Here is a 25,157-nt window from a genome sequence, read left to right on the forward strand (position 1 = left end):
AGCTGGTAGCCCCTACATGCACACTTTTTTTTTTTTTTTTTTTTTTTTTACAATAAGAAAGCAGCAGCAAAGGAAGGGACAGGATTTCCAGTGACTTCTGGCAAGCTGAAGCCAACGCCTGAAAGCTGCTCAGCTGAAGCAGCAATGTCGACATGAGTGTAGGCGATTTGATCCCTCTTCTCCTTGTCTAAACCAAACTCACAAAGCCCTGAGGCAACGGACATAAATGCCATGGGGTACTGATGGCCGCGGGGGGTATCACTTGATGACTTGTCGTTGGCTTGGACAACATCCTCAGCTGAAGACCCGGGCATGACATACGCATAGTCCTCTCGCCGAAGGGTTGAGATTTCAAAAGGATCACCCAAAATGTGACCACCGGCTTGAATGCGAGGACTGATGTTGGCCTTGCGAGCGGGTCCGTTGTCGAGGCAAATACCATAGGGACCATAAGCTCGAATGGCGTGGCCTATTTGCGATAACAAGATGAACGCAATTGTCATGTGAATAACAATGGTTCTTCTCCGAGCTACCACTTTCTAAATGTTCCTGAAGATAAACAAACTACATAAAACTTACCTGTCAAAGTGGCGACAGTGAAAAGACGTGAGGGAATATTGATACCGTCCTTGCGATTAGCCAAGACAAGTTCTTTGCATTCACAAAGTGGATCAGTCATTACCATGCGTCCCTCAGCATCGGTGTTGCCGACAAGAACGCGAAGCCCAGCACGAGAGTAAAGGACCTCATCACTAACATAAGCGTTCGAACCTACAGAGTTGCGTACCAAACCCAGAATGGCAGTGACATTAACATGCTTAGGCTTTAGTTCGGCAACAGTGGCCATGAATCCTGCAACAGCAGCAGCACCACATTTGTCGCGAGACATTCCTCTCATGATACCACCAGCCTTAATATCAGCTCCACCAGTATCATAGGTGACTCCTTTTCCAACAAAGTAGAGGCTTCAAACACAAAATATAAAGGATAAACATTAGATGAAGGTTCAATTTGTAAAAAAATAAAGTGCCATTGTTTGTGTTAATTGCTTACTTTTCCTTAACCATGGATGGCTCTGCTGACTTGTACTCGAGTTTGACAACACGAGGAAAGTGTCTGGGAACTATACAAGATTGAATCATCAAAGAGTACACCATCGTTGTTAATAAAAAAATAGTTGACTACATTGTCAGAAGATTAGGCTTCATTATCTTTCTTTTTTTTTTTATCAAATACCAGACAAGGAGCAGCGGGACACTGCGTGAAGGAGAGGATATTCCTTCTGGATAACATTAATGTCTTCTACAACAGTCAGTTTGATATCCGATTTGGGTTTGAAGTAGCACTCCACATACTCTGTGAACTTGATAGGAGTCATGCGCTCGCAGTTGGGACTTCCAAGATCTAGAATGCCATTTTTTTTTTTTCATTTTGATTAAGGTACAGCTCTTTTTTTTTTTTTTTTTTTTTTTTTTTTTCGCACGCTTTGAACATTCAGAATTGAGGGTTTGATTACTGGCTCATTCATACCTTTGGCAACACGGCGACCTAATTCAATAGCACTGACAAATTGAATGCGTTCGTCCGTGAGTTCAGAACTGGTGGAACTAAGGACACCGATCTTTTGAATTGTATATTGGCTCTTGCCAATCTTCTCATAATGTTCACGGACATCAATAGGATCAAAAACAGCGCTCAGCGCGCCCAATAGGGAAACCTCGATATACTTTACATAATCGCCCTCAGCATCATCACCATCGATCTTATAAGGGAAATAGATGAGAGGGGCCACAGCACCAGCAGCCTGAGCACGTTTCATAGCAGCCTTGGTTGTCTCCTGAAACTTGCGCACGTCATCCGAGTCGCCATTGAGGGACCCAGTGGGGGCCAAAATCAGGCGGCCACCAGCAACGTTCGGGTCAGGAACTACTGTTAGGCTCGAGCCAAAGTCTTTGTCAATCGCACTGTAAGCATTAAGGGAGAGGTCTGAAAGAAGGTCTTGAGAAACCTTTGGATAGACTGCAATAACAGCGTCAAACTGACTACCGCTGCCTGAGGAAGTGAGGTCAGCGGAGGAAGCAGAGACAATGGCTGGGAGAGCAAGAGTCATGGTGAGGGAAATGATGAATGAATGATGAAAAAAGAAAAAAAATGAAAGACACCCCCTTTTTGTGTTTTCTTTTGGACCAAGGATTGTGCAGCCACAGTTTATATTCCCAAGGATTGCTTCAACTGCAGTAATTGCATTTGTACATCAATGGGCGGAGTTGAGCATTCATGAAATATGAAAATTTTTGTTTCTCTTGTTGGTGGGAAATCTCGCCAAAAATGGATTGTGGATGGGGTCATTGGGACTATGATCCTTTTACACTGTGCATGTTCATGTACCATTTTTTTTCTAAAAAAAATCAAAAGAAAGTAAGATAGTGTTTCTTATGTCCGTTGTTCCATTATATCCAATAGCTGCTGGCTGCTGGCTGCTGGCTGCTGAACAGAGCCTCTGTTCATTTGCTGTATACAAACGGGACTTACATTTGTACTGGTTTTTAGCAGTCTTAAAGACTTCATCTAGACATTGGAAGATACCGCACGCACCAAAGCCCTTGCTTGGTTGATAAAATAAAATCTATGCTCAGGATGTTGGTATAAAATTGATGCAGAAGCACGCGCGAACATGTGACGTGTTCTTTGGGGAGAACGTGACCCTTTGTGAGCACCACATTGGCATGAATGACACGGTCAAGAGCGTTTTTACTCCCTTTTTTCTCTTCTCAGCTTTCCAGTCAGCGTACTATCACCATCACAAAAAAAAAAAAAAGAAAAACGAACATCGCTTATTGACCATGAACCTCAGCTCCAGGGGAAGCGACTTGCTCTTCATTAACTTCAACCAAGACTTCAGGCATGTTGCTTGGTGAAGCGATGCTATACTGAATGAAGCTTTCTGTCTTTTTGACCGCGTTCTTTATGCTAACTATTTACACATTTTTTTTATATTTATTGGACTGCGATCCTCTTTTTATCCTCTTCTTGAACAAAAAAAAAAAAAAAAAAAAAAAAAGCTGTATTTCAGTGGGAACAATACATGGATTCAAGATCTACAATTGTGACCCGTTCGGGAAGTGCTATTCGAGATGTATGTATTCATGGATTGGAAGCCTCATACCTGTGGTTGATTTCACGCTTCTTAGGTGGGATGATATTAAAAATTAAGCAACATCTCTTATTTATTTTTTATATTTTTTTCGCCACTGGTAAATGTTCATGGTTTCAAATAGCGGACAGCTCCATAGGCATTGTCGAGATGCTCTTTTGCACTTCGCTTGTTGCTATTGTGGGTGCTGGAGACCAACCAGTGTCATCACCAAGAAGACTGCAAATAATCAATACAAAGGTAAATGAAAACAGATTGTAGCCTTAGGATTGTAGCTCTAGGATTGTAACTCCTTTTTGTTCTAGGGCCTTCTTTCTATATCCTCACTTCATCATGCGACATCTTTTTTTACAAGAACTGACAAATTACCTTTTTCTTTTTTTAATTTTTCCATTTTTTTCGTTACTCACGTACTATTGAAATCTGCAGCGCCAATCAACTATCTGCGAACTTACGTTTCCGACCTCCATTCTTTCAGTTAAACTCAACAGGAAGCGCCTCATCGTTGTTTTGGAAGATCAGATCTATGTTTACGACATCAGCAACATGAAACTACTGCACACAATTGAGACAAGTCCCAATCCCAATGGTAAATTACTCTGTTCAACATAACATTCGACGCCAAAACATGTTGACTATGTTTATTTTCTGGCAGAAAAATTAGGATGCATTACTCTATCTCACATATATCGGTGTTATATCAATAGCCATTTGCGCGTTGTCACCATCTAGTGACAACTGCTACCTCGCTTACCCATCCCCGACCCCCTCACCAACCTCGCCCTTCCATAACAATGGACGAGACGACTCGCATGGACCATCAGGGGACGTTTTGATTTTCAACGCGCTGACACTTCAGGTTGTTAACATTGTACAGGCACACAAGACATCAGTCTCCAACATTTCGATCAACTTTGATGGCACTATGTTGGCAACAGCAAGTGACAAGGGGACAGTCATTCGAATCTGGTCCATACCAAATGCTCAGCGACTGTACCAGTTTCGAAGGGGTTCACAATCAGCACGGATTTATTCACTTTCATTCAATATGGCCAGCACGTTGCTTTGTGTTTCTAGTGATACAGATACGGTACATATCTTCAAGCTGGGAGGATCAAGCTCCAGCAATAACCAACGGAATGGAGGCTTGCTGACAGGATCCTTGGACATGTCAAAAGGCGGAGGAGTGGCGTAAGTACACGTTTCTTTTCTTTATTCTATTTGATTCTCGATTTAACGGGCTTGGAGGAATATTGTGTCTGATTTAGTTCAAAGCAAAGGGTAGAAGGAGATAATCTGGAATCTGACTTTTTTTTTTTTTTTTTTTTTTTCAATATAATTATAAATACACACCTTGAATAGCTCGGTGATTCGTCGACAATCAATGCATTTTGGAAGAAACCTTGCAGGAAGTGTTGGTTCATATCTGCCAGGAGCAATTACGGAAATATTTGAGCCTTCCCGTGATTTTGCATATCTGAAATTGCCGAGCGCAGGAGTGCAGAGCGTTATTGCATTGAGCAAGTAAGTTTTGTGACCAGTTCACTTTTTTTTTTTTTTTTTTTTTTTTTTTTTTAGAGATTACTGATCGCCTCTTGTACTTTTTTCTTTTTCTTTAAAACCCTCGCAGTACGACGCCACAGGTCATGGTCGCAACATCAGATGGATATCTTTACCAGTATAACATCGATCTTGAGAATGGTGGACAGTGTGTACTTTTGAAACAATATAGGTATGGAACTGGAGTCGCTGAACACCATTGCCTACATGTAAAATGCTTAAAGTATGAATAGATCAATGAGTGCTTACTATAGTTTATTTCCTATCGACTTAGTTTACTGGAGTCATCAGAGGAATCAAATGACCTCCATGACCAAAAACCCCGATGAAAAGAGTAACAGCACTGATGTATATATTACAAGTGCAATCCAATGTGCGTAAACAGAAAAAAAAAAAAAAAAAGCTTTGCAAGTAAAAGCTTGAACAGATTGAAATATAATACTCATTTAATAACTTCCCGAAAAAAAAAATAAAAATAAAAAAGATAAATAAAACATTTAATTCTAATATTTTGCATGAGTAGTTAAAATAGTTGCCTTTTATTAAAAAATCTTTTTGCTTTTTAAGGGAAGAGATTAATGAGATCAGCAAAGTCAGAGCCGACAGCGATTTCGGAGGCGCCGAGAGCAAGACTTGCGGTGGACCAGTCAGCAAAGTGCTGATCACTAGAAGGACCGATGGTGACGATAGGGAACCAGTTGAGTTCGATTGGGAGCTTCTTGTTGGCCCTTGCGTAGTTAGTAATTTCGGTCCAGAGTGCCTTCTTATCGGCGGTGAAGGGGCCTTCGAGTTGGACTGTGAAGGTGGCCTTGGTGGAGCTGCTGCCAGTGGTAGAGAACTTGGCTGTGTTGATGAAGCGGAAGAAGACAGATCCAGAGGCAGTGTCTGAGACACCGGGAGCAATGGCAACATAGTTAGGGCTGAGGCCATCGTTGTCCGTGACCATGGAGATGCCGTATCCATAGTAAGGCGATTGGAAGTTGGCGCTGATCTCGACAATGTAATCATCCTTGGTGGAAGGGAGGACCTTGAGGGACCAGTCCTTGTAAGGTGCCTGAGAGGGAACAAGGCCTTGGAATGCTACAGGAATGGTCAATGTAGACTTGACAGCAGCCAAGCCAGCGTTAAGAGCAGGGTTCTTGGATGATTCGGCATAACCAGACAAGGTGAGGACACCATCATGAGTGTAAAGTCCACCCAGGAAGTTACGGCCAGCTTCGAGGGATTGATCGAGGTAGGTATCTGAAAGGAGGTAGTTGTCGCCGGGGACGAGGACCAGATCTTTGACGGCAGAATAACCGAGAGTACCCTCTGGGGAGGCTGTACTGAACTGAACATCGCCAAGCTTGAGGCTCAACGAGCTGGGGTTGAAAATGTTGATGACGGAGCTCATGCCGAGGTAACCAGGCTTGTTGGCGTTGGTGTCAATGAAGTAAACGTACTTGGTCTGGCGGAGATTGTCCAAGCCTTTCAGAGGTGTCGTGGCCTTGAAACCAACGCCAGGAATAGTCATGGTGCCAAAGATACCAAGGTTCAACTTGATATCAACAGCACCCTTCAATGTAATAGAGCGGGAAGCTGAGGTCGAAAGAGCACTCACAAAGTTGGTGAAAGCAGTGCGAGAGTTTGTGAAGACGTTCAAAGGTGAGGGCCCGAATGATGTGCTCAAGGTGCTGCCCTTGACACTGGCTGCACCCCAAGGGGTTTCAATGCTACCGATCTCGACGCCATTGTCCTATTCATCAATAATAATAATACGGAGTTAGTGTTTTTCAATAATAGCAAAAAATCAAAAAAAAATAAAAAAATAAAAAATTCAATCTGAAAAAAGGCCTTACAATAAGAATGATATGCTGGCGAACGGAGGTGATGGGAAGAGAGATTCCAGGGATGCCAAGCATGGTGGCGACAATGCTGTTGGAGGAAGTAGTAGGAACCCATGGGTTGGGACCAGTGAAATCCATAGACATCTGGTTGATGGTAATGCTACGGATCAAACCAAGGTCGACCTGTGTAAAAAAAAAAAAAAAAAAAAAAAAGAAAAAAAAAAAAAGAGTACATGAAGTATTTAGTCTTCTTTACTTCCTGTGCGGTTCGCTCAGCTCATACATCCCATTGTAGTAATTGATGTCAAGGTGTTAAGCAATTTAAAAGAAAAAAAAAACAAAAAAAAAAAAAAAAAAAAAAAAAAAAAAACGTACGGCAACTGCAGCCTTGCATTGACTTGGCCATGCTCCTGTAAAGATAAGACTATGATAAGAGACATTGTTCAATTGTGGGTAATTAGAAAACCGTTAATGCGACATACAACGTGTTAACTGTGGGAAACCTTCGGAAAGGCTCTAAGAAAAGGACCGCTTAGACCGTAAAATGAACGAATGGAAGGGAAACCTACCCGACGAAGCAGGCGATGATGCGGTCAGAGGCCGCGTCACGCTTCTCAACATTAACTGGAGCAGCCACAGCAACCGAGGCAGCAATGGCACCAAGAGCAATAACCTTCAATGAGAATCTCATGATGATGATAGATAGGGGGAAGAAGAGGGAAGTAAGGGGAAAGAATGGAGACGTTAATCTGAAGAGACATTTCAAAAAGGCGGATGAACTTCCTTTTTATACTGACGCTTCTCTTGAAGTGGGGTTGGAACTTTCTTAACTTTATTAGCCCTTGCCCAGCTCAATGCTTGTGGAGTAGAGGAAATGAGTTTTAAGCACACATGTGGAGGGGGCTCAAAAGAGAGAAAGAAGTATCTTTCCAAACATCAGGCAAAGAGAAATATGATGACAGAAGGAAAAAACAATAAGGAGAGCCAGTGCAGGCGCCTCGTTCCGGGTTGGGTGCAGTGAAATAACAAAAAAACAAATGATTGAGCACTTCACCATGCCATGGTGACAATTATTGCACAAATATATACAAACAAACGCAAGCCGGATGTTGGTACCACAAACATTCCATTGCTCTCTTTTTTTTTTTCTTTCTCCCAACTTGTCTTAGAGTTTATGTTGTTGCGCAAGGTACGCATTGTACTCTGGGCCAGCTTGAGATGCGCGCCGGCCATTGGTTTTCTTTTGATTGTCTTTTTAAGTGACTATGGATAGGGGAGCAAATAATTGGCCGCACGCTTTCCCTTCATTCTTCTCTTTAATTTACTACCTGCCATGAGCCTGTCTACTTTGCGTTCTCAAACCTTATGAGTCTTTGGTAAGCATGAATTGTTCTATAACTGGTTCTATTGTGCGCGTTCAAAACTATTATCATGGCCACTCTACCAAGATGATTATGTTTTATAGTTGCATGTTTTTTATTATCAAGCAATTTATAATCCTCTAGGAGGGTTGTTTGTCTCTTTATTCCAAGGATAGGTGGACATGGGTAACAGACGGTCATTTGTTATTATTTTAATGCAACTTCGTTTTTGAAGGGGACACAAACCCAGATTATTGTGTACATATACATACTGCATGTACATCTTTTCCTTTTTGTTTGCATGGGAGTCGCCATACTGGAATGATCCACTTCTTGTGCCTTTGAATTTTGTTGTTGTTGTTAATGTCTCATTTTCTTTCTGAGTAAAAATTATTTCTAAGCATGTATTCTTGGTGTTACCACATTATGCTGTTTTACTTGCTCTCTATTCAATCTTGCACAATCGTATAAATGCTATGAATGAGGGGCAAAAAATAATAAATATATAATAAGCGAGTATGCTCTGAGGAAGAAGTAGAGATCCAGAACTGCGGACACCACTTTTTTCTATGAACCTACAGGTCTTTTCATAGGGGTGTCTACATACGGTTGAGCACTTTAAAGGGTTTTTGTGGAGTTAGAGCTCAAAGGGAGGAGGCTCTTGAGAGACTTGTGGAGAAAAAAGTTCTTCATAATGCGACCCTACTCCACAATCGTCCAATCCGAGAATCTGTTTTTTGCTTTCGCATGCGTAATAGCACTTTACATGTACTTTGAGATGTTCATCCTTCCTTCCAAAAAACCGGAAAGGAAGAAGAGTTGGCGTCTTATAATCATACTGTACTTTTCTATTTTCTTTTTCTCCACATAATTCAGGATTACAAGTCTGTGGACAGTGTACAAACAAAAGCCCAAACACATGACATCTCTTCGCGATGTTCGCGCCACGACTGTTTACATTCCTTTCTCATTACCATGTGTTGGAGCAACACAGAACATTAACGGTCCCTCCCAATGTATTACCTTGTTTTCCCCTAATAACAAGCCTCGAGGCCATTTAACCCCTTGATCTGGTATGTGCTTTATCTCGTGAAAAATCATATTGCGTCTGAATCATCATTTATCATTCACAAACCTGATCGGATAATGTTATTCATGTCCAACATGCATTAATGCAGTGTGTGGATTATTTGTTTCACGAACTTGAGAGACATCAATGCTTTTTTGTCTTTCCAGCTGACAAAAAAAAAAAGAAATGGAAATTATTGAAAAATAGCCAATATTGATCTTATGTATATCATCTAGATATGGTACATGTATACAGGTAACATGGCTTCTGCATTTGCTCTTTATTAAAATCAATGATGTTCCCATTCGGACAAAGGAGGATTTAAATTCTAGAGAAACATGGCGTGGCTTAGCTTGTCGAATTGTTTAGTTTTTACCAAAAAAAAAAAAAAAAAAAAAAAAAGCAGGCTTTAAACAAGTTGCAATTGCATTCCTCATTAGAACATATTCATTAGGTACTCATTCACAATGGCAAGGAACGCAGGAAAACCAAAGACTACAAAGCTCCAGAAATTAGAGAAGAAAGCACTTGAATACTCAGATCCTGAGCTAGAGCAACTCTCACAGGACGAGAACGAATCTGATGAAAATGATAATGAAAGTTTCGAAGAGTTGGAAGACGACGAGGAAGAGACTGGAGACCAGACGGTGAGCAGTGATAGTGACAACGAGTCCGGAGAGGGTGAAGCAAAGGCTGTAGATGGAAAAGCTGAGGACGAGGATGAGGATGAGCAATTCGTATCCAACCTGTCATTTTCGCAACTTGGACTGGCTTCTTGGCTTGTAAATGCCTTAAAAGCCATGTCTATTACCTCTCCATCTGAGATCCAGACAAAGTGTATTCCTGAGATCCTCAAAGGTAGGGATGTCATTGGTGGTGCAAAAACTGGATCCGGTAAAACGGCTGCCTTTGCCTTACCCATTTTACAAAAGCTTTCTGAGGATCCATATGGTGTTTTTGCTGTTATTCTAACTCCTACGAGGTAAAGTAAAGGAGACAACTTTGAGCGGGTTTTACTTGAAGCTGCATAACAATCCTATTTAACCTTCTCTTTTTTAATTGTCCACAGAGAGTTAGCGTTTCAGATCGCAGAGCAGTTCAAAGTTCTTGGAAAGTCAATCAACCTCAAGGATGTGGTGATTGTAGGAGGACTTGACATGATGACACAGGCGATCGCTCTTTCTAAGCGCCCACATATTATTATCGCTACACCAGGTCGTCTCCGTGATCACATTAATTCTTCCAAGGACGCTATGCATTTATCTAAAGTCAAATTTTTGGTCCTGGACGAGGCAGATCGATTGTTGACAGACACATTCGCAGATGATCTAGGAGGCATTCTCGAAGTATTACCCAAGAAGCGTCAAACATTACTTTTTACGGCTACCATGACAGATGCTGTTCTAGAACTTTCAAAACCCAACCCTGAAGATTCACCATCACCATCAACACCAGCTAAACCCTTACCTTTTGTTTATCAATGCAAGAACACAGTCTCGACAGTATCAACGTTAACTCAATCCTACATCTTTATACCATCACACCTTCGTGAGACCTATCTTACATATTTGCTCCGCTCAGAGGATTTTGTAAAGAAATCGACAATTATCTTTTGCGGGCGCTGTAGGACAGCAGAAACACTTAGAGTCATGTTGAGGGAACTAGGAATAGCGTGCACTGCATTGCATTCTGAGATGTCACAGCAAGAGCGCCTCAACTCATTGGCAAAATTCAGGGGCGCCATCACCACAGTCCTCATTGCTACAGATGTCGGTTCTCGGTACGCTGTTTTGGAAGAAAATCAGTTGATCTTTTCCTTATAAGGGTCAATTTATATATATTGTATTCTGTTTGATCATGTTGCTTACAAGGCTTTATATGATTTACCTGAATAGTGGTCTTGATATCCCTAGCGTACAGTTGGTTTTGAACTATGATATTCCGCGCGATCCTACAGATTACATTCATAGAGTGGGCCGTACTGCTCGTGCTGGAAGAGGAGGACAGGCGATTTCGATTGTGTCAGAGCGGGATATTGAATTGATTCAAGATATTGAGTCTAGGATAAGTATGTCATCATTATTGCTTCGCCTCTGTCAATTTAATGATGTGCCTCTCTTTCCAATATCTATTAAAATATATCTCTAATGTTGTTTTTCTGGCTAAACTGTTTCTTATACCCCCAATAGACAAGACCATGGGCGAATATCCAATTCCCGAGAACAAAGCGCTAGAGGTTTTGAACGAAGTCACATCAGCAAAAAGAGCAGCCAACATGGTAAAAACGAGATATTCGCTCTTTTAGATCTAAGGTTTAATTTCCCTTTGCAACGTATTTCCTCGCTAACGGTATAATTTTTTTTTTTTTTTTTTTTTTTTTTTTCCCTTTCACTCTTAGACACTTCATGATAGTCAGTTTGGGGAAAAGAAGAGAATCCAAAAGCAAAAGAGACAAATCTTGGAGAATGCTCGAAATGGATCCAAGAAGCGAAAACTGAGCTCAAAATAATACTTAATAAACTAATATAAACACATTTGCATACATATCATTGACACTTTTTTTTTTTTTTTTTTTTTTTTTTTTAATGGTACAAAAGAACGACAAATGGAAAAGGAACTGAACAAAAAAATGAAGTGTCTATATAACAAGTTCGGAATTGAGTAAAGAAGTTGAAGACAATAACAAGAAAAAGCAAAAACAAAACGTCTATTTTGTCTAATCCAATATGATGGTGCATAATCGAATCATATTTGTTACCCGATCCAGATTTTCCGATCTTTTATCCAATATAACGATAACCTTCCCAGATATTACGTTGCTAGACCAAATACTGAATACTAAATGTCGAATTATCCTTGTCTTTACTTTCCCTCTTGCCAATCTCCTCCAATGCTCCGTTTACATACTAATTTTTTTAAAATCCAGGTGGAACAATACCGCCAGCCTGCTTCTTCTGTTGACTGGAGGGTTGAGAGAGCATCTACGGAGTTGTATCAATAGAATATTACTTAGCGCAATTTGAATTACGTCCTCTCGTTCTCAGGAGAGTGGGAAAAAAAATCCTTCTCAATGAATATAATTGGAATGCATGTTGTATCTACCTGGTTTGACTGTTGCTGCATCTTCTCAATTTCGATCAGACCCTGCTCATGCTCAAGTTCGATCATGAGAGGGAGAACCAGAAGAAGAGCACTTGTGGTGAGAACCCAAGCCGAGTTTCCAAGAAACTTTGCACCGTACTTGCCCCAGTCGTAGACGGACGAGCATTTGTCAGCGATAGATTTTCGAGTCTTGGGAGGAATGACGTCCTGAAGGGCCCAGACACGATCAAGGATCGACTCAATGTTGTCGACATCGCCTTCATCGTCGTCAGACGAATAGACAGAAGAGGAATCAGAATCAGTATACTCCTCCTCAACGTGATCGAGCGAGACTTCTTCTAGTTTGACCATGGTGATTTTATAAGGAAGAAGAATAGAAGGTGTGTGAGAAATGAATGACTCTCCGGCAACTAATGAATTACCCATGTCTTTACAAACAATTCCAAGCCACTTACCATAACTTTGAGTAGATGCCTGACTGCTTTATCTAGCGCGTTTTTTTTTTTTCTTTCTAGTTTATGTGGTTACTTTGATAACTGACCTTCCTTCCTCTAATTTTCCTTTCCTTATTCTCCTCCCATTCCTCTTACCTCCGCCTGTCTTGTCAGCGTATCCGCCCGCTGCCTTGCTTGTGCGCTACATCAAACACATTGTCGCATTTCTTTATTTTGTTTTATTTTTAATTTTTAAAGGACACCTACGCTCATTACTCTTCAAGACTGAACACCTTAATTCTAAAACAGCATCCATGAGCAACGACGCGCCAAAGACAGGCCCTACAATAGAGGCAGTTATTTCTGGACCAGAGTTAGCCAAAATCGCTGATCCGAATCCGAATGCTGTCAGTGCATCTCCAAACCAAGGAATAGAGGCTACTACAACTACGACTACTACAACTATTCAGGACGCAAACGTTCCATATGCTAATAGTGATAATTTTTTGACGAGCCCTAACAATACCACTTCAATACCAATTGGGACTGCAATCCCAAACGGAGAAACCCCTGCAACACAATCTTCAACAATAATAGCCCAGGATGCAAATATAATTGATCATCAGCCTACAGCCTCATCTATTCAAACTTCAATATCTCAGCCTACTTCAATATCGAACCCTCCCAATGTCATTACTCAAGATACACTAGTTCAAGCTGTCGGATCAACAGCAAGGGATAATGGAGGTAATCTCATCCTCATGGAGAATAGGACTGTATGGCGCGGCATCATATAGAGGGAATTCCACCATCATATTTTCGGCATGGAATTTTAACCGAACAATCTACGACCCCTTTTATTTTATTTATACTTAATTTCATTTGCCAGGAACTGAACCCAGATCAACAGATGCTATTTCACATACCAATGCCTCAGGACAGGAAGGACCCACAGCAGAGCCTGTGCCGATCTTAGTTAAAGATCACTTAGTTGATCCTTCGAGCGCTGAACAGACCCGATCACATCAAAAGCCAATTGGTCCATGGCAAGACGTAATGATCAGTATGCTTAATGAGGTAGGATCGAGGGAGCCTTTTGAATGCGATGTGGATAGATTTGAATTGGACCATTCATTCATGTGTCATGTCATATTTTCTTTTCATAGCTTGGTCTTATCCAAACAAGTCGAATGATGGCTGCGGAAGAGTTGGTATTATCGAGGACGCAAAGCGAGAACGCAATTGGGATCATTCAAAAATTCACAAAGCTTTTGCAGGTGCGGGTTGCTTTTTTTTTTTTTTTTTTTTTTTTTTTTTTTTTTTTTCAAGTTCGGAAACTTCTTGATTGAAGCTTTCTTTAATAATTGATGACACATCGGGGATCATATGGTCTTTTTATTCTATATAGGATTCAATTGCAGGGACTGATAAATCAACAGATATGGAGCGGGACAATGGACCTGAATCGAGCAAGCGACAAACTTTTGAATCTATGGATGTTGACCTTGAATCCCTTGAATCTATTAAGCGGAGGCGAGTTGATGATATTAATAGCAACATTCAAGAGAATGCAACACGAGACGGGATAGAAGAGCGGATGGCACAATTTATTGCCACTAAGCGTGAACAGATCAACATGAGCAATCGTCAAGAATTCATTAAGGGACGGACACATGACGAAAGATCTGAATCGCAAGATTCATATGATGATGGCTGTGCCAGAGTAGATGCCCGGAAGCTCAATAGGACCATTCAAATGAGACTGGAAACCGTCAAAAACGAAGCCTTGACAAAAACGAACCCTAAATCACACACGCAGCTTAGCGATGTGAATACGACTACTAATGGACTAGATGAGCGCCTCCGCAACATTCAACTTCACCTCAACCTTCGAATTGGTAAGATTTGCAATAGAAGAGATTCAAGTTTTGCTCCAAGAACTATTTTAGGATTTGTCTTTATTAACGTCAATCTATGATCATTCTATTTCTCTCTTTTTTATTTTTATTTTTTTATTTTTATTTTTATTTTTATTTCTTTTAAGCTGCTGTACCTGCATGTACTATCGCGGAGCGCATTCGGATTGTTGAGGATGTCATTATCCAGTTGGAGAGGGATTATCCATTATGGGCTGCTTTACATTTTAATCAGCCTAACAGAGTTGTAAGCCTGAAAGCTCTCAAATGTCCTTTTTTATATTTATATATCCCTGGCGGCTGCATGGCTTCATCTCATAGTATTAATGTAATGAATGGATGAACCCTTTCAAATCCCATCTAGTTCCCACCACCTCCATCTGTGACAACAGTTAGTAGGAATGCAAAGAATCAGATTGTCATTACAGGAGATCACCTTCACACCACTATAGTCGATCAAGGTGATCCGATTATGAACCAAGCAGGAATAGGCCAATACTCATCGGGAAGCATACCATCACCAGTGATGGGCGCTCACGTAGGATCGTCTCAGCTTTATGGAGCTACAGATATTAATTCTCGAGTGGGACAGGGTACAATGCAAACAGTGGGTCATGGTAGAGGTGGTGCTCTGGCTGGACCAGGCAAAACTGCTACGCCCACTGCGCCCGGCACAGGCGGATCAGCAACAGTCATCAAACTCAAGCGTCATGGAGGTGCTGGCTCCTCCTCATTAGCTAGAGCTGTCCAGCAACAATTGGCGCAGCGGAAAGCCAATGCAGCAGCAGGCGGTTATACGATTGATGAAACAAAGAATCAAGGATCAATGTCAACGTTCAAGGTTACACCTGTATCAGATAGTGCATCAAATCTTTCGAAGACAGGACCCAATAACTCGCTTTCTTCAGCAATGGACTTTTCGGATCCATTGAAACCAGGGGTAACGGGAAGAGGACCTATTAAATCACGAAGGAAATCTATTGCTAAAGGCTTAGATTCGATATCTGCATCGCATAACCAACCAGGAAGCATCCTTGGCACTGATCCTAACACAGCAGTCGCAGGCAGCTCCACAGATGCTCAAGTATCTGACATATCATCTGCATCACTGGGTTCTTTTGTTATACCAAAACCGAAGCCAATCGCGCCCAAAAAGCCTCGGAAAAAGAAGGTTGAGGATAACGGCGATGAATCTTTAGCAGGGGCTGGGAGCCGCACCGCAGGAGTGGGTCGCGGCAAAGGAGGCTTCGGATTGGGTAAGGGCAAAGGAGGAGGGCGATCTAGTATGGGTCTAGGACTAGGTAAGGGTAAGGGTGGCGCTTATCGTCAAGAATTACTCCGACGTGCTGAAGTGGAGGATTTTGATAATGAGAGTGAGGAGGGCGCCGATGACGATGACGACACTAATGTTAACGCTACCACAAGAAGTGCACCCTATAATTCGGGTAACGGAGCACTTGGGTCAAGCAACACGATGTATATGAACGACAACTCTGCACTTGCTCAATTGGTCAGCAGTGCTTTGCAGGATCAAGCTAATATGGTAGCACAGGCGCAGTTACAAAAACAGCAACAGCAACAGCAACAGCAGCAGCAGCAACAGCAGCAGCAACAACAGCAACAACAGCAGCAGCAGCAGCAACAGCAGCAGAGCCCACAACAGGAGAAGCAGCAACAAACAAACCAGACAACCAAAGCCAAGAAGCAGCCAAAGAAAGCATCCGCTCCAGCTAAACCGCCGCCAGTACGTAAATTTGGTGGCAAAAGCTTTGGGATTGCAGGTGGTGAAAGTTCTGGCAGTAGTAGTAATGAAAGTAGTGATGGCGAAGGTAGTAGTGGCTCACAGAGTGATTCGTCATCATCGGGCGGTAGCGTTAGTGGGTCTGACCCTGGTGACTCTGACTAACTATCAGCCAGAATACCAGAATAGACGACAAAAATTATAAAAATACCAATTAATTTAACGATGTGAAAGAACGCAACTTTGAAAATTTGTAACGGATGCGATAAGTCCATCGACCAACACGCTCCGTCATCTTTTTTTTTTTTTTTTTTTTTTTACTTTTTAAGCTCATTAGAACCAACCTTCTCCTCTTTTGCACCGGTGGTGAGGATTTCTGGTGCGCCTCATCAAAAAAAAAAAAAAAAAAAAAAAAAAAAAAAACCTTGCACCGCGGTGCAAGATTAACTGGTGAAGATCACTGCACGGTAACGATGCATTCTCTGATGTCTGGAATGACATGCTATTGTTTTTTATGTTTTTCACTTATTTGTTTATTTTGCACACGCCATGTGGAGAAAGAAACTCGCCCAGTTTCACAAGGTAAAAGCTTAAACTGCTCTCTTGTATACAGTTTTGTGCTAGCTTGTCAACAGCAACCTATTTGCAAAGTCAATAGTTTCTTCGTCTTTCATTTTGTAGCCATTTTGCGCTGGTAGTCAAGGACCTTGCTGTAGAATATGGTATCGACTTGTTTGTGAAGCCTCTATTGGACATATCTTTTTGCAAGGGCGCCATCAGGGTTATCTCAGTCACGGCTGTTACTGGGGTATTTGTATCATTTACCTCAGCTTCCGAAGACGTTGACAATGAGCAGGAAGGAGCGACGTCTTGAGGTTAAAATTTTCCCATTGATATGACGAACAGTAATCTAGTCTTGAGACTATTGCGGCCATTGGTGAATCAATGGAGGGAGGGATTGTAAAGGATTCAGAAGTCAACGAGGCTATGATGGTTGGGCTGAAGGAGGAGGTTAGGAAAAATGAGGACAAGCAAGTTTGACGCAGAAAAAGAAGTCGCCGGCGAAAAGGCTATTGGCTTCGAACACCGAGTTGAGGGCCCTGAACCCGAAGATGAGACACCAAGGGTTCGAAAGAGATATAGAAGTCTCGTTGCTACCACAGCAGTAGGTCTTGTTGCTGCTGTCATCATTCCTCGGATCATGCATTATTTTCCGTAAACCAGAAAAGCGATGGTAAAAAAAAAAACTTTACATGTACAGTCACATGAAAAAATTATACGGCAAAATAAATTTAGAAAATAATTGACGCGAAGATAATCATCCTCTCTCTTTCTTTTTCTCATTTTTCACAACAATAACAACTTGAAAAAACCACCATGCCTTTAAATTTGGATATCGAGGATAAAGCTATCATGGTTGGAATGCATCTTGCGGGAATGAAGGATGCGGAGATCGCGCTGAAACGTAATGTACCAAGATCAACGGTCTACACTATTATTCAAAGATATTACAAAAGAGGTACCACCGCTCGCGCCCCCGCCCCAGGACGACCAAGAGCACTGAGTGAAAGAGATATCAGGAGCATAGTGCGCTGCACAAAGAGAGAAAGGAGAGCCACTCTTAAGGACATCACCAATCAATTGCCGAAGAAAGTGTGCACAAGGACCGTTGCAGAGATATTGCATTCACTGGGTATCTTCAGCCGGATCGCGGTTCCAAAACCATACTTAAATGAAGATCATATGAAGAAGCGACTGGCTTTTGCCAAAAAGTACGAGAGTTGGTCCAATGAAGATTGGAGTCGGGTAGTTTGGACTGATGAATCGTCATTTGAAGTTGGCGAGAATTTCCGTAAGATAAGAGTTTGGCGTACGGCGGAGGAAAAGTACGACCACGATTGCCTTATACCCACTTTCAAGAGTGGTAGAACATCCTTGATGGTCTGGGGGGCATTCACATCAACCAAAAAGTCTCGGTTGGTTATATTTAAACGAGGTCGTAGAGATGGGCAGTGTTTTGTGGAAGATGTATATAAAGTTGAACTAATCAGGTTTATGGCTGAAGTAGAGGGCGGCATTCTCATGGAGGATAATGCTCCAGTCCATACTTGTAAGATAGCAAAAGAATGGCGTGAAAATAACAACATCTCTAGGATTCCAGACTGGCCAGCATGTTCTCCGGATATAAACCCCATCGAGCGTGTATGGTCATTTCTCGCTAATGCACTCGATAAGCGCTCCAGAGGACCAAGAGATCTCCCCAGCCTCGCAGTAGCTCTTACTGAGGAGTGGAATAATTTGCCACAAGAGAAACTGGCAAGCCTTGTTGATTCCATGCCCAACAGGCTGAAAGAAGTGAGGAAGGCTAAAGGTGGGCACACTCATTATTAAACCCACATAGTACTTTTACCTTTCATACAGTATATCCTCAAAACCTCCATAAAGAAACAAAATCGACCTCTTTAACGAATTCTAAAGTTTCATGTTGATTGATAAAGTCTTTGTGTATGTTGTCTATGATCTGTTTGTCAAGGGTGCTCAAAAAAAATAGAATTTGCCGTAAAATTTCTTCATGTGACTGTACATAATGAAAGATGAAATATCTTGGCACTGGAGTCCGGAGTGCTGTCAAAATAGCTTTAGTATTTTTTATTTTGTTGCATTAGTTTTTCCTCTCTGTCCTGGTTTGCATAATTTCTTTTTGCTTCCTTTAATTTGCTATGCCTTTTTTTTTATTATTTTTATTTATTGGGCGCTCAAGAAGAAAAAAGAAGATATGGGCCTACATGTGGGTGGAGTAACTTCATAGTCCGTCTTACGCCAAAACTTTTGGATGGAACAATAGTATAGCCCGTTTCATTTGGTCGCGATACCTTATATTTTTTGAATACTTTCGAGTGTATTGGCAGCCAATTAGCTCGCTTGTTACGAGTATTGTTGCAAGTCCGTCACGTAGTGAGATGCCACCAGAACAATTCAATCATCGTTTTTAGATTAAAAATATAAGGTATCGTGACCAAATAAAATTGGCGATAATATCAGACCACAATGTATATGTACAGTACAAAATGCAGCACAACTGTTCTGGACTTGAATTATTTACCCCAAAGAAAGTTTGTGTTACAGGTTGGCAGAACTACGTCGGAGTCAACTGTCCATTAAAATTTTATTTTTTGCGATAGCGTTTTCGGTTGTCAATAAGACGCTCCTCCTCAGACTCGCTATCCTCTATCACAAACATGCTTCCAGTATCTGGTGTAAGATCTACTATGTCAGAACTCAGGATAACAGCCTCTGCCCGTTCTTGATTTACTATTCTATCGAGCTCTGTATCCCACTCACCGCTGGCGACATTGATAAAGTCACTAAGGTCCTCAACAGTCTCCTCTTCATCAAAGACCTCTTGATAAACCTCATTGTCTAACATTTCTTCTTGCACTCGGCTCCTCTCGTTGTAGTACCTCATACCAATTTTCACGGACTTCTTCCATACTCTACACGGAATCTGGGCAAACAAGCTGAGTAGTCTTTTCTTCAGCAAAAGTGATGTCACTGTCATTCTTGCTCTCGAAGCAATTATATTTTTTACGACGGCCCAGATCTTCTCAATAGGTTGAAGCTCGCAATGGTAGGGTGGAGTTTTGAGAATTTCGTGACCGCCGTTCTCCTGGGCTATCCTGCTGATACGACTCATCAGGAACGGCGTAAACCAACTCCATAAGCTCGTCTTTCCTCAGCGCTTTTCCATTTTCTCTTGTTGGAATTACAATGTCCTTATCCGCGAGCCACTCTCTAATAGTTTTTACAGTGTCGCTCTTGGTTGGCTTCTTGTTTTTCTTATGAAAATGGTACGAAGCGCCGTCAAGGTGGATTTGGCAAGGTCCAAGCCCCATCTCGTTGAGATTCTTACAAAGTCGCTCAAAGATACTGTCAAATAGAGTGGCGTTGAAGTTCCCGTGATAGTCATGATCTGTTGCTATAACGCCTGCTTGCTTGATTTCTTCCGGCACATCAACCCATAGCTCAGCCTCCTGTTCTTGAGCTTTCTTTGATTGAGTTTTTGCTCCTTTAGATGGCCAGACATACACGCTGTCCTTGACGAATTTGCCCTCAACTTTTTTCTTGGCCTCACGTAGTAAACAACGAACGCCACAAATGTTACCATTATTGGTTTCCTTCCTGATTCATTAACGGCGCCGCTACCACTTTGAACCCAACGTCTTGCTGCAGCATGATCAATGTGGCAGTAAGACCCGTCTAAGAAGACCTCTGGCATTATTGGCACCCAGTTGCCGTCTACAAACCTCAGATTCTTGAGGCGGCGCTTGAGATAGGTTATTCGGAACGCGACATTTTCCTTGGAATCGTGCAAGAAGTTCTGTCGGATCCCTTTTCCCCAATAAAATCCCATTTTGCGCGAAGGTCACGAGTGATTGACCTTGCTGATCTGTCGATCCCATAATCGTCCCTCAGTTGGTTTGCAATTAAAGCTGCCGAGTTAGAATCACCGCTCTTGTTTGATTCAACTATGACATTCATCAGTTTCGAGCTTAGATCTTGATCAGCTTCTTTTTTGGGGCGTCCTGTTCTCCCAGATCCTGAGGTCTCGAGGTTGCCTGTGGTTGCAAATTTGATTGCTGTCACGCAAGTATTCTTCCCCACGCCCAAAAGGTTCGATAGGTCCTTCGCTTTATCACCTGTCTTCATAAACCACTCTTGAACTGCAGGTGGCGCCTTGCATATAGCATTATATGTACGGGCAATCATAATGTATTCGTTGCGGGTAATAGTCGCTTTATTGCGTCTAAATGCATCAACACACTTTCTTTCCTCATCAGTCCGTTCGTTTAAGAATGGATTTAAATCCAGGGTATTAGAAGGTTTCTCGAATTGCTGATTTGAGGAAGAAGCCTTTGGCCCATTCCTAGGAGGGATGATCCATTGATACTCTGCGGGGGAGCTAGTGGGGGTGAGATCGGTTTCAGTGGGTGACTGTGGTGATCTTCGAGATGGAGTGGAGGGTGTGCCTGAAAACATCTGATCGATAGGTCCTTCGCTATACCAACCACTCGGGCCATTATATGAGGGCAAGCGGCTGTTAATATCGAAATTGAAGAAAGACATTTTGCTATATACTTGGAGGAGGAAAATGAAGCTGCGAATGTGAATGAGGCTAATAAATGATCAAGAATGCAGAATGATCTGAATGATCTGAATGTCGTTTGCTTAAATTTCCTATTGAAAACCATAATTAAATTGATTTGGTGGCTACTGCATCTAATTCATTCTATCTATTCAAAAATATATGAAATTCTGATCTCGCACGTGAAATTTTCGCTTTCCGACCTTTAATTCAATTGAGTATTTTAAAAATATATTTGTTTATGACTTTTTGGCAAGGACTCTAGCATGCTGGATAAACGTAGAGTCCTCGCCAAAAAGTCATAAACTGGATATATTTTACAATACTCAATTTGAATTAAAAATTTGAAAAATAAAAATTTACGTACGAAGACAAAAATGCATATATTTTTTGAATAGAAGGAATGAATTAGATGCATGGCCACCAAACCAATTCAATCTTCGTTTTTAATTAGAAATATTAGAATTTGCGAGAAATGGGCAACATCATTCTCAATCTCATTCTCGATCTCATCCTCATTGTCAACCTACTTTATTCGCAATCTTCAGATAGTAAAATGTCTTTCCCTTTTGATATCAATAACCTACTCTCATACAACGATCTTGGTGGTTGGTATAGCGAAGGAAATATCGACCAAATGATTTCAGGCACACCCTTCACTCCGCCTCGAAGATCGCCACAACTGCCCACTGAAGCCGATCTCTCCCCTATTAGGTCTCCTACCGAATATCAATGGATTACTCCTCCCAGAAACGAGCCAAGGAGTTCTACCTCATTAGAGCAATTCGGTGAGCGTCCCAATACCCTCGATTTAAATCCATTCTTGTCAGACAAACAAACTGGAGAGAGAAAAAAGGCATTTACACGCAGTAAAGCGTCCGTTACTAAAGACGAATACGCGATAATAGCTCATACATATAATGCTATAATGAATGCGCCACCAGCAGTCCAAGACTGGTTTAAGAAGACAGACAACAGAGCAATGGACCTTTCGATTCTGATGGGTGTAGGGAGAAACACTTGTGTGGCAGCAATTAAATATGCACAAACAGGCATCGTCGAAATGACAGGGCGAGGAAGAACTGGACGCCCTAAAAAAGAAGCGGACAAGGATTTAAACTCGAAGGTGCTGAATATCATAGTTGAATCAAACAAGAGCGGGACTCCTAATTCTGCGGGTTTAATTGCAAACCAACTGAAAGAAGACTTTGAAATCGACAGATCAGCAAGATCAATCACTCGCGACCTCCGTAAAATGGGACTGTATTGGGGTAAAGGGATCCGACAGAACTTTTTGCACGACTCCAAGGAGAATATTGCCTTCCGAGCTACTTACCTGAAGCGCCGTCTTAAGAATTTAAAACTAGTAGACGGCAGTTGGGTGCCTAGGACTCCAGAGGTCTTCTTGGACGAGTCTTACTGCCACATTGACCATGCTGCAGCAAGACGTTGGGTGCAAAGTGGCGGTGGTGTCATTAACGATGCAGGAAGGAAACCAATCATGGTTATATTTGCAGCCTTCATTGTATATTATGATGAAGCTGCTAAAAAGGTTGAAGGCAAATTCGTTAATGATAGCGTGTATGTTTGGCCATCAAAGGGACCAAAGCCTCAATCAAAAAAAGGCCAAGAGCAGGAGGCTGAACTGTGGGATGACGTACCTGAGGAGATCAGGAATGCAGGGGTCGTGGCAACAGATCACGATTATCATGGAAACTTCAACGCTAGTTTGTTCGATAGTATCTTTAAGCGACTTTGTGAGAATCTCAATAAGATGGGACTTGGCCCTTGTAAAATCCATCTTGATGGCGCTTCATATCACTTTCACAAGAAAAACAGGAAACCAACCAAGAGCGACACTGTGAAAACTATCAAAGAGTGGCTCACGGGCAAGGAGATTGTTATTCCAACAAGGGAAAATGGAAAAGCACTGAACAAAAACGAGCTTATGGAATTGGTTAACGCTCTTCCTGATGAGTCGTATTTCTCTATCAGTAAAATAGCCCAGGAGAATGGTGGACATGAAATCCTCAAGACTCCACCCTACCATTGCGAGCTACAACCTATTGAGAAGATCTGGGCAGTTGTGAAAAACATAATTGCCTCGAGAGCAATGGTGACAATGACATCCATCTTGCTGAAAAAAAGGCTACTAAGCTTGTTTTCCCAGATTCCGTGTAAAGTCTTTTACTCTGTATGGAAGAAGTCTGTGAAAATTGGCATGAGATACTATAACGAGAGGAGTCATGCACAGGAAGAAATAGTCGAAGAGGTTTATCAAGAGGTTTTTGATGAAAACGAGCCTATTGTGGACCTTAGTGACACTTTCAAAGTCGACAATAGTGAGTGGGATGCAGAACTCATTAGAGTACTAAATCAAGAGCGAGCTGAAGCTGTTACCCTAGGCCCTGAGATAGTGGATCTTACGCTAGATGCTGGAAGCATGTTTAATGTGATAGAGGATAGCGAGTCTGAGGACGAGCCTCTTATCAATCGAAAACGCTCTCGTAAAAATTAAAATATTGAGTTTGTACGTATTTTTCCTGCGTCTAAAAGTGGAAGTATTCTATTCAATTTAAAAGCCTGAAAAATATATCCAGTTTATGACTTTTTGGCGAGGACTCTACTAATACCTCAGGAGGATACTGTGCCCCAGGAAGAAAGGCGAGAAAGCAAACCACTTTGTGTTCTGTGTATAACTGAATGTGGTATGAATACTCTATTTGACATCAAGCAAACTTTTTAATACTCAATGTTCTTTTCAATTCTATTCAGTGCTACTTCACCCTGGTTTATTCAACATCCTCTTTGAATATACATTATTAAAAAATAACAATAAATAAATTAAAAGCGCATATAAAAAGGATCAACGTCCCTGTTTATTTCTCACTCTATCCTCACTCATTCTTCATTTCTCTTCAAGAAGTTTCAGCAGTGCCCAACGCCAGTAGTAATCCAAAAGCCTCTATCTAGTTCAATCATGAAGTTCTTTAGTGTTGCTGCCACCCTCTTCATTGCTGCTGTAGCCAATGCCCAGGTCCCTACCTTTAAGAATTGTGCCACGGGCGCCACCGACTTGACGATTAATAGCTTCAGTCTCTCTCCTTATCCTCTCTGCGTCGGCAAGGACGTTTGCGCCACCCTGTGACCCAAGGCGCCAAGCTCAACGTCGTTGGCAAGTTCTTGAACCGTATTGTTTACACGGACGCCCACGATCTCTGTACGCTCTTGGCCGCCCAGGGACATCCTTGTCCTGTCCCTGTCACCCTGACCTCCATCACTGCCTGCATTAAGGTCAAGGACTCTGCCCCTGCTGGCGTAAGTCCCTTTTTATTATTATTATTAATATTATTATTAATATTATTATTATCTCCATTTTGGAAAGTTGTGCAGGTCACAAAACCTTATATTGGATATTAAATATTGTTATGAATAGATCACTGTTGCTCTTCAAGTCTCCGCCACCAATGGCAATGGTCACGTCCTCTTTTGCCAGGCTGCCAACGCTATTGCGCAGAAATGCTAAGTCAGACGTCATAGGTTGTGCCATATTTTCGCCCCTATCGCACCAGTTGTAAATAAATTAAAATAAACAAAAAGAAAGACCGACATACTGTTAGACGTAAGTGGAGGCATTACTTTGTTAGTTTGCAGTGAATTGCAAAGCATACCAGCCTAATTGGTAGATAACCAACCTAAACTGCCAATAGGCTCGTCGATGCCAATATATGCTGTGTATAATAGTGCAAAAAAAATACCTCTGATTTGAACAGGATTATATAGTCTCTGACCTAACCATGATATTTATACTAATGGCTGCCTTAATTAAATGCACTCTACCATGCATATGC

At 41.7% G+C, this 25,157-nt stretch overlaps 7 protein-coding genes across 7 annotated transcripts; 4 read left to right on the forward strand and 3 right to left on the reverse strand.

The window, feature by feature from the left end:
* Positions 1-40: 40 nt before the first annotated feature.
* On the reverse strand, positions 41-2,127 carry BCR41DRAFT_345614 (hypothetical protein). The gene is made up of 5 exons (XM_022022758.1): positions 1,531-2,127; positions 1,237-1,404; positions 1,054-1,123; positions 580-965; positions 41-469 (listed from the first exon to the last, which is right to left on the reverse strand). Exons 1-5 carry the CDS (start codon positions 2,108-2,110, stop codon positions 48-50), a joined length of 1,626 nt encoding a protein of 541 aa, XP_021885328.1. The 5' UTR covers positions 2,111-2,127; the 3' UTR covers positions 41-47.
* A 655-nt stretch (positions 2,128-2,782) lies between these two features.
* On the forward strand, positions 2,783-5,097 carry BCR41DRAFT_418664 (WD40-repeat-containing domain protein). The gene is made up of 8 exons (XM_022029655.1): positions 2,783-2,902; positions 3,063-3,136; positions 3,279-3,394; positions 3,584-3,743; positions 3,862-4,345; positions 4,517-4,678; positions 4,785-4,886; positions 4,989-5,097. Exons 1-8 carry the CDS (start codon positions 2,844-2,846, stop codon positions 5,041-5,043), a joined length of 1,212 nt encoding a protein of 403 aa, XP_021885329.1. The 5' UTR covers positions 2,783-2,843; the 3' UTR covers positions 5,044-5,097.
* Positions 5,098-5,245: 148 nt separating this feature from the next.
* On the reverse strand, positions 5,246-7,541 carry BCR41DRAFT_418665 (hypothetical protein). The gene is made up of 4 exons (XM_022029656.1): positions 7,110-7,541; positions 6,916-6,964; positions 6,553-6,723; positions 5,246-6,449 (listed from the first exon to the last, which is right to left on the reverse strand). Exons 1-4 carry the CDS (start codon positions 7,229-7,231, stop codon positions 5,277-5,279), a joined length of 1,515 nt encoding a protein of 504 aa, XP_021885330.1. The 5' UTR covers positions 7,232-7,541; the 3' UTR covers positions 5,246-5,276.
* Positions 7,542-9,384: 1,843 nt separating this feature from the next.
* Positions 9,385-11,501, forward strand: BCR41DRAFT_345621 (P-loop containing nucleoside triphosphate hydrolase protein). Its single transcript, XM_022022759.1, has 5 exons — positions 9,385-9,952; positions 10,040-10,750; positions 10,866-11,038; positions 11,160-11,248; positions 11,369-11,501. The coding sequence occupies exons 1-5, from the start codon at positions 9,438-9,440 to the stop codon at positions 11,477-11,479; spliced, it is 1,599 nt and encodes a 532-aa protein (XP_021885331.1). The 5' UTR covers positions 9,385-9,437; the 3' UTR covers positions 11,480-11,501.
* A 57-nt stretch (positions 11,502-11,558) lies between these two features.
* BCR41DRAFT_345623 (mitochondrial outer membrane translocase complex, subunit Tom22) lies at positions 11,559-12,465 on the reverse strand. Its single transcript, XM_022022760.1, has 2 exons — positions 12,073-12,465; positions 11,559-11,951 (listed from the first exon to the last, which is right to left on the reverse strand). Exons 1-2 carry the CDS (start codon positions 12,421-12,423, stop codon positions 11,886-11,888), a joined length of 417 nt encoding a protein of 138 aa, XP_021885332.1. The 5' UTR covers positions 12,424-12,465; the 3' UTR covers positions 11,559-11,885.
* Positions 12,466-14,697: 2,232 nt separating this feature from the next.
* On the forward strand, positions 14,698-16,388 carry BCR41DRAFT_117498 (hypothetical protein). Its single transcript, XM_022019433.1, has one exon. It carries the CDS (start codon positions 14,895-14,897, stop codon positions 16,326-16,328), a length of 1,434 nt encoding a protein of 477 aa, XP_021885333.1. The 5' UTR covers positions 14,698-14,894; the 3' UTR covers positions 16,329-16,388.
* Positions 16,389-24,204: 7,816 nt separating this feature from the next.
* BCR41DRAFT_383396 (hypothetical protein) lies at positions 24,205-25,053 on the forward strand. The gene is made up of 4 exons (XM_022027457.1): positions 24,205-24,343; positions 24,397-24,624; positions 24,743-24,928; positions 25,017-25,053. Exons 1-3 carry the CDS (start codon positions 24,287-24,289, stop codon positions 24,830-24,832), a joined length of 375 nt encoding a protein of 124 aa, XP_021885334.1. The 5' UTR covers positions 24,205-24,286; the 3' UTR covers positions 24,833-24,928; positions 25,017-25,053.
* The last annotated feature ends 104 nt before the right edge of the window (positions 25,054-25,157 follow it).

Source organism: Lobosporangium transversale (genome assembly GCF_002105155.1).
Source record: "Lobosporangium transversale strain NRRL 3116 chromosome Unknown BCR41scaffold_3, whole genome shotgun sequence".
Taxonomy (NCBI): domain Eukaryota; kingdom Fungi; phylum Mortierellomycota; class Mortierellomycetes; order Mortierellales; family Mortierellaceae; genus Lobosporangium; species Lobosporangium transversale.

What these genes read in the sequence shown, in the direction of transcription:
- BCR41DRAFT_345614 (XM_022022758.1), bottom strand. Translation starts at nt 2,110, where the DNA reads ATGACTCTTGCTCTCCCAGCCATTGTCTCTGCTTCCTCCGCTGACCTC. An exon ending in AGGTCGCCGTGTTGCCAAAG is followed by an intron (nt 1,405 to 1,530) that starts GTATGAATGAGC and finishes ATGGCATTCTAG; the next exon opens with ATCTTGGAAGTCCCAACTGC. An exon ending in CCATCCATGGTTAAGGAAAA is followed by an intron (nt 966 to 1,053) that starts GTAAGCAATTAA and finishes TTGTGTTTGAAG; the next exon opens with CCTCTACTTTGTTGGAAAAG.
- BCR41DRAFT_418664 (XM_022029655.1), top strand. Translation starts at nt 2,844, where the DNA reads ATGAACCTCAGCTCCAGGGGAAGCGACTTGCTCTTCATTAACTTCAAC. An exon ending in AACTTCAACCAAGACTTCAG is followed by an intron (nt 2,903 to 3,062) that starts GCATGTTGCTTG and finishes AAAAAAAAAAAG; the next exon opens with CTGTATTTCAGTGGGAACAA. An exon ending in GTACTTTTGAAACAATATAG is followed by an intron (nt 4,887 to 4,988) that starts GTATGGAACTGG and finishes CTATCGACTTAG; the next exon opens with TTTACTGGAGTCATCAGAGG.
- BCR41DRAFT_418665 (XM_022029656.1), bottom strand. Translation starts at nt 7,231, where the DNA reads ATGAGATTCTCATTGAAGGTTATTGCTCTTGGTGCCATTGCTGCCTCG. An exon ending in ATCATCGCCTGCTTCGTCGG is followed by an intron (nt 6,965 to 7,109) that starts GTAGGTTTCCCT and finishes CTCTTATCATAG; the next exon opens with TCTTATCTTTACAGGAGCAT. An exon ending in AATGCAAGGCTGCAGTTGCC is followed by an intron (nt 6,724 to 6,915) that starts GTACGTTTTTTT and finishes TTTTTTACACAG; the next exon opens with GTCGACCTTGGTTTGATCCG.
- BCR41DRAFT_345621 (XM_022022759.1), top strand. Translation starts at nt 9,438, where the DNA reads ATGGCAAGGAACGCAGGAAAACCAAAGACTACAAAGCTCCAGAAATTA. An exon ending in GTTATTCTAACTCCTACGAG is followed by an intron (nt 9,953 to 10,039) that starts GTAAAGTAAAGG and finishes AATTGTCCACAG; the next exon opens with AGAGTTAGCGTTTCAGATCG. An exon ending in GCTACAGATGTCGGTTCTCG is followed by an intron (nt 10,751 to 10,865) that starts GTACGCTGTTTT and finishes TTACCTGAATAG; the next exon opens with TGGTCTTGATATCCCTAGCG.
- BCR41DRAFT_345623 (XM_022022760.1), bottom strand. Translation starts at nt 12,423, where the DNA reads ATGGTCAAACTAGAAGAAGTCTCGCTCGATCACGTTGAGGAGGAGTAT. An exon ending in TGCAGCAACAGTCAAACCAG is followed by an intron (nt 11,952 to 12,072) that starts GTAGATACAACA and finishes ACAACTCCGTAG; the next exon opens with ATGCTCTCTCAACCCTCCAG.
- BCR41DRAFT_117498 (XM_022019433.1), top strand. Translation starts at nt 14,895, where the DNA reads ATGAACCAAGCAGGAATAGGCCAATACTCATCGGGAAGCATACCATCA.
- BCR41DRAFT_383396 (XM_022027457.1), top strand. Translation starts at nt 24,287, where the DNA reads ATGAAGTTCTTTAGTGTTGCTGCCACCCTCTTCATTGCTGCTGTAGCC. An exon ending in CTGCTGTAGCCAATGCCCAG is followed by an intron (nt 24,344 to 24,396) that starts GTCCCTACCTTT and finishes GACGATTAATAG; the next exon opens with CTTCAGTCTCTCTCCTTATC. An exon ending in AGGACTCTGCCCCTGCTGGC is followed by an intron (nt 24,625 to 24,742) that starts GTAAGTCCCTTT and finishes TGTTATGAATAG; the next exon opens with ATCACTGTTGCTCTTCAAGT.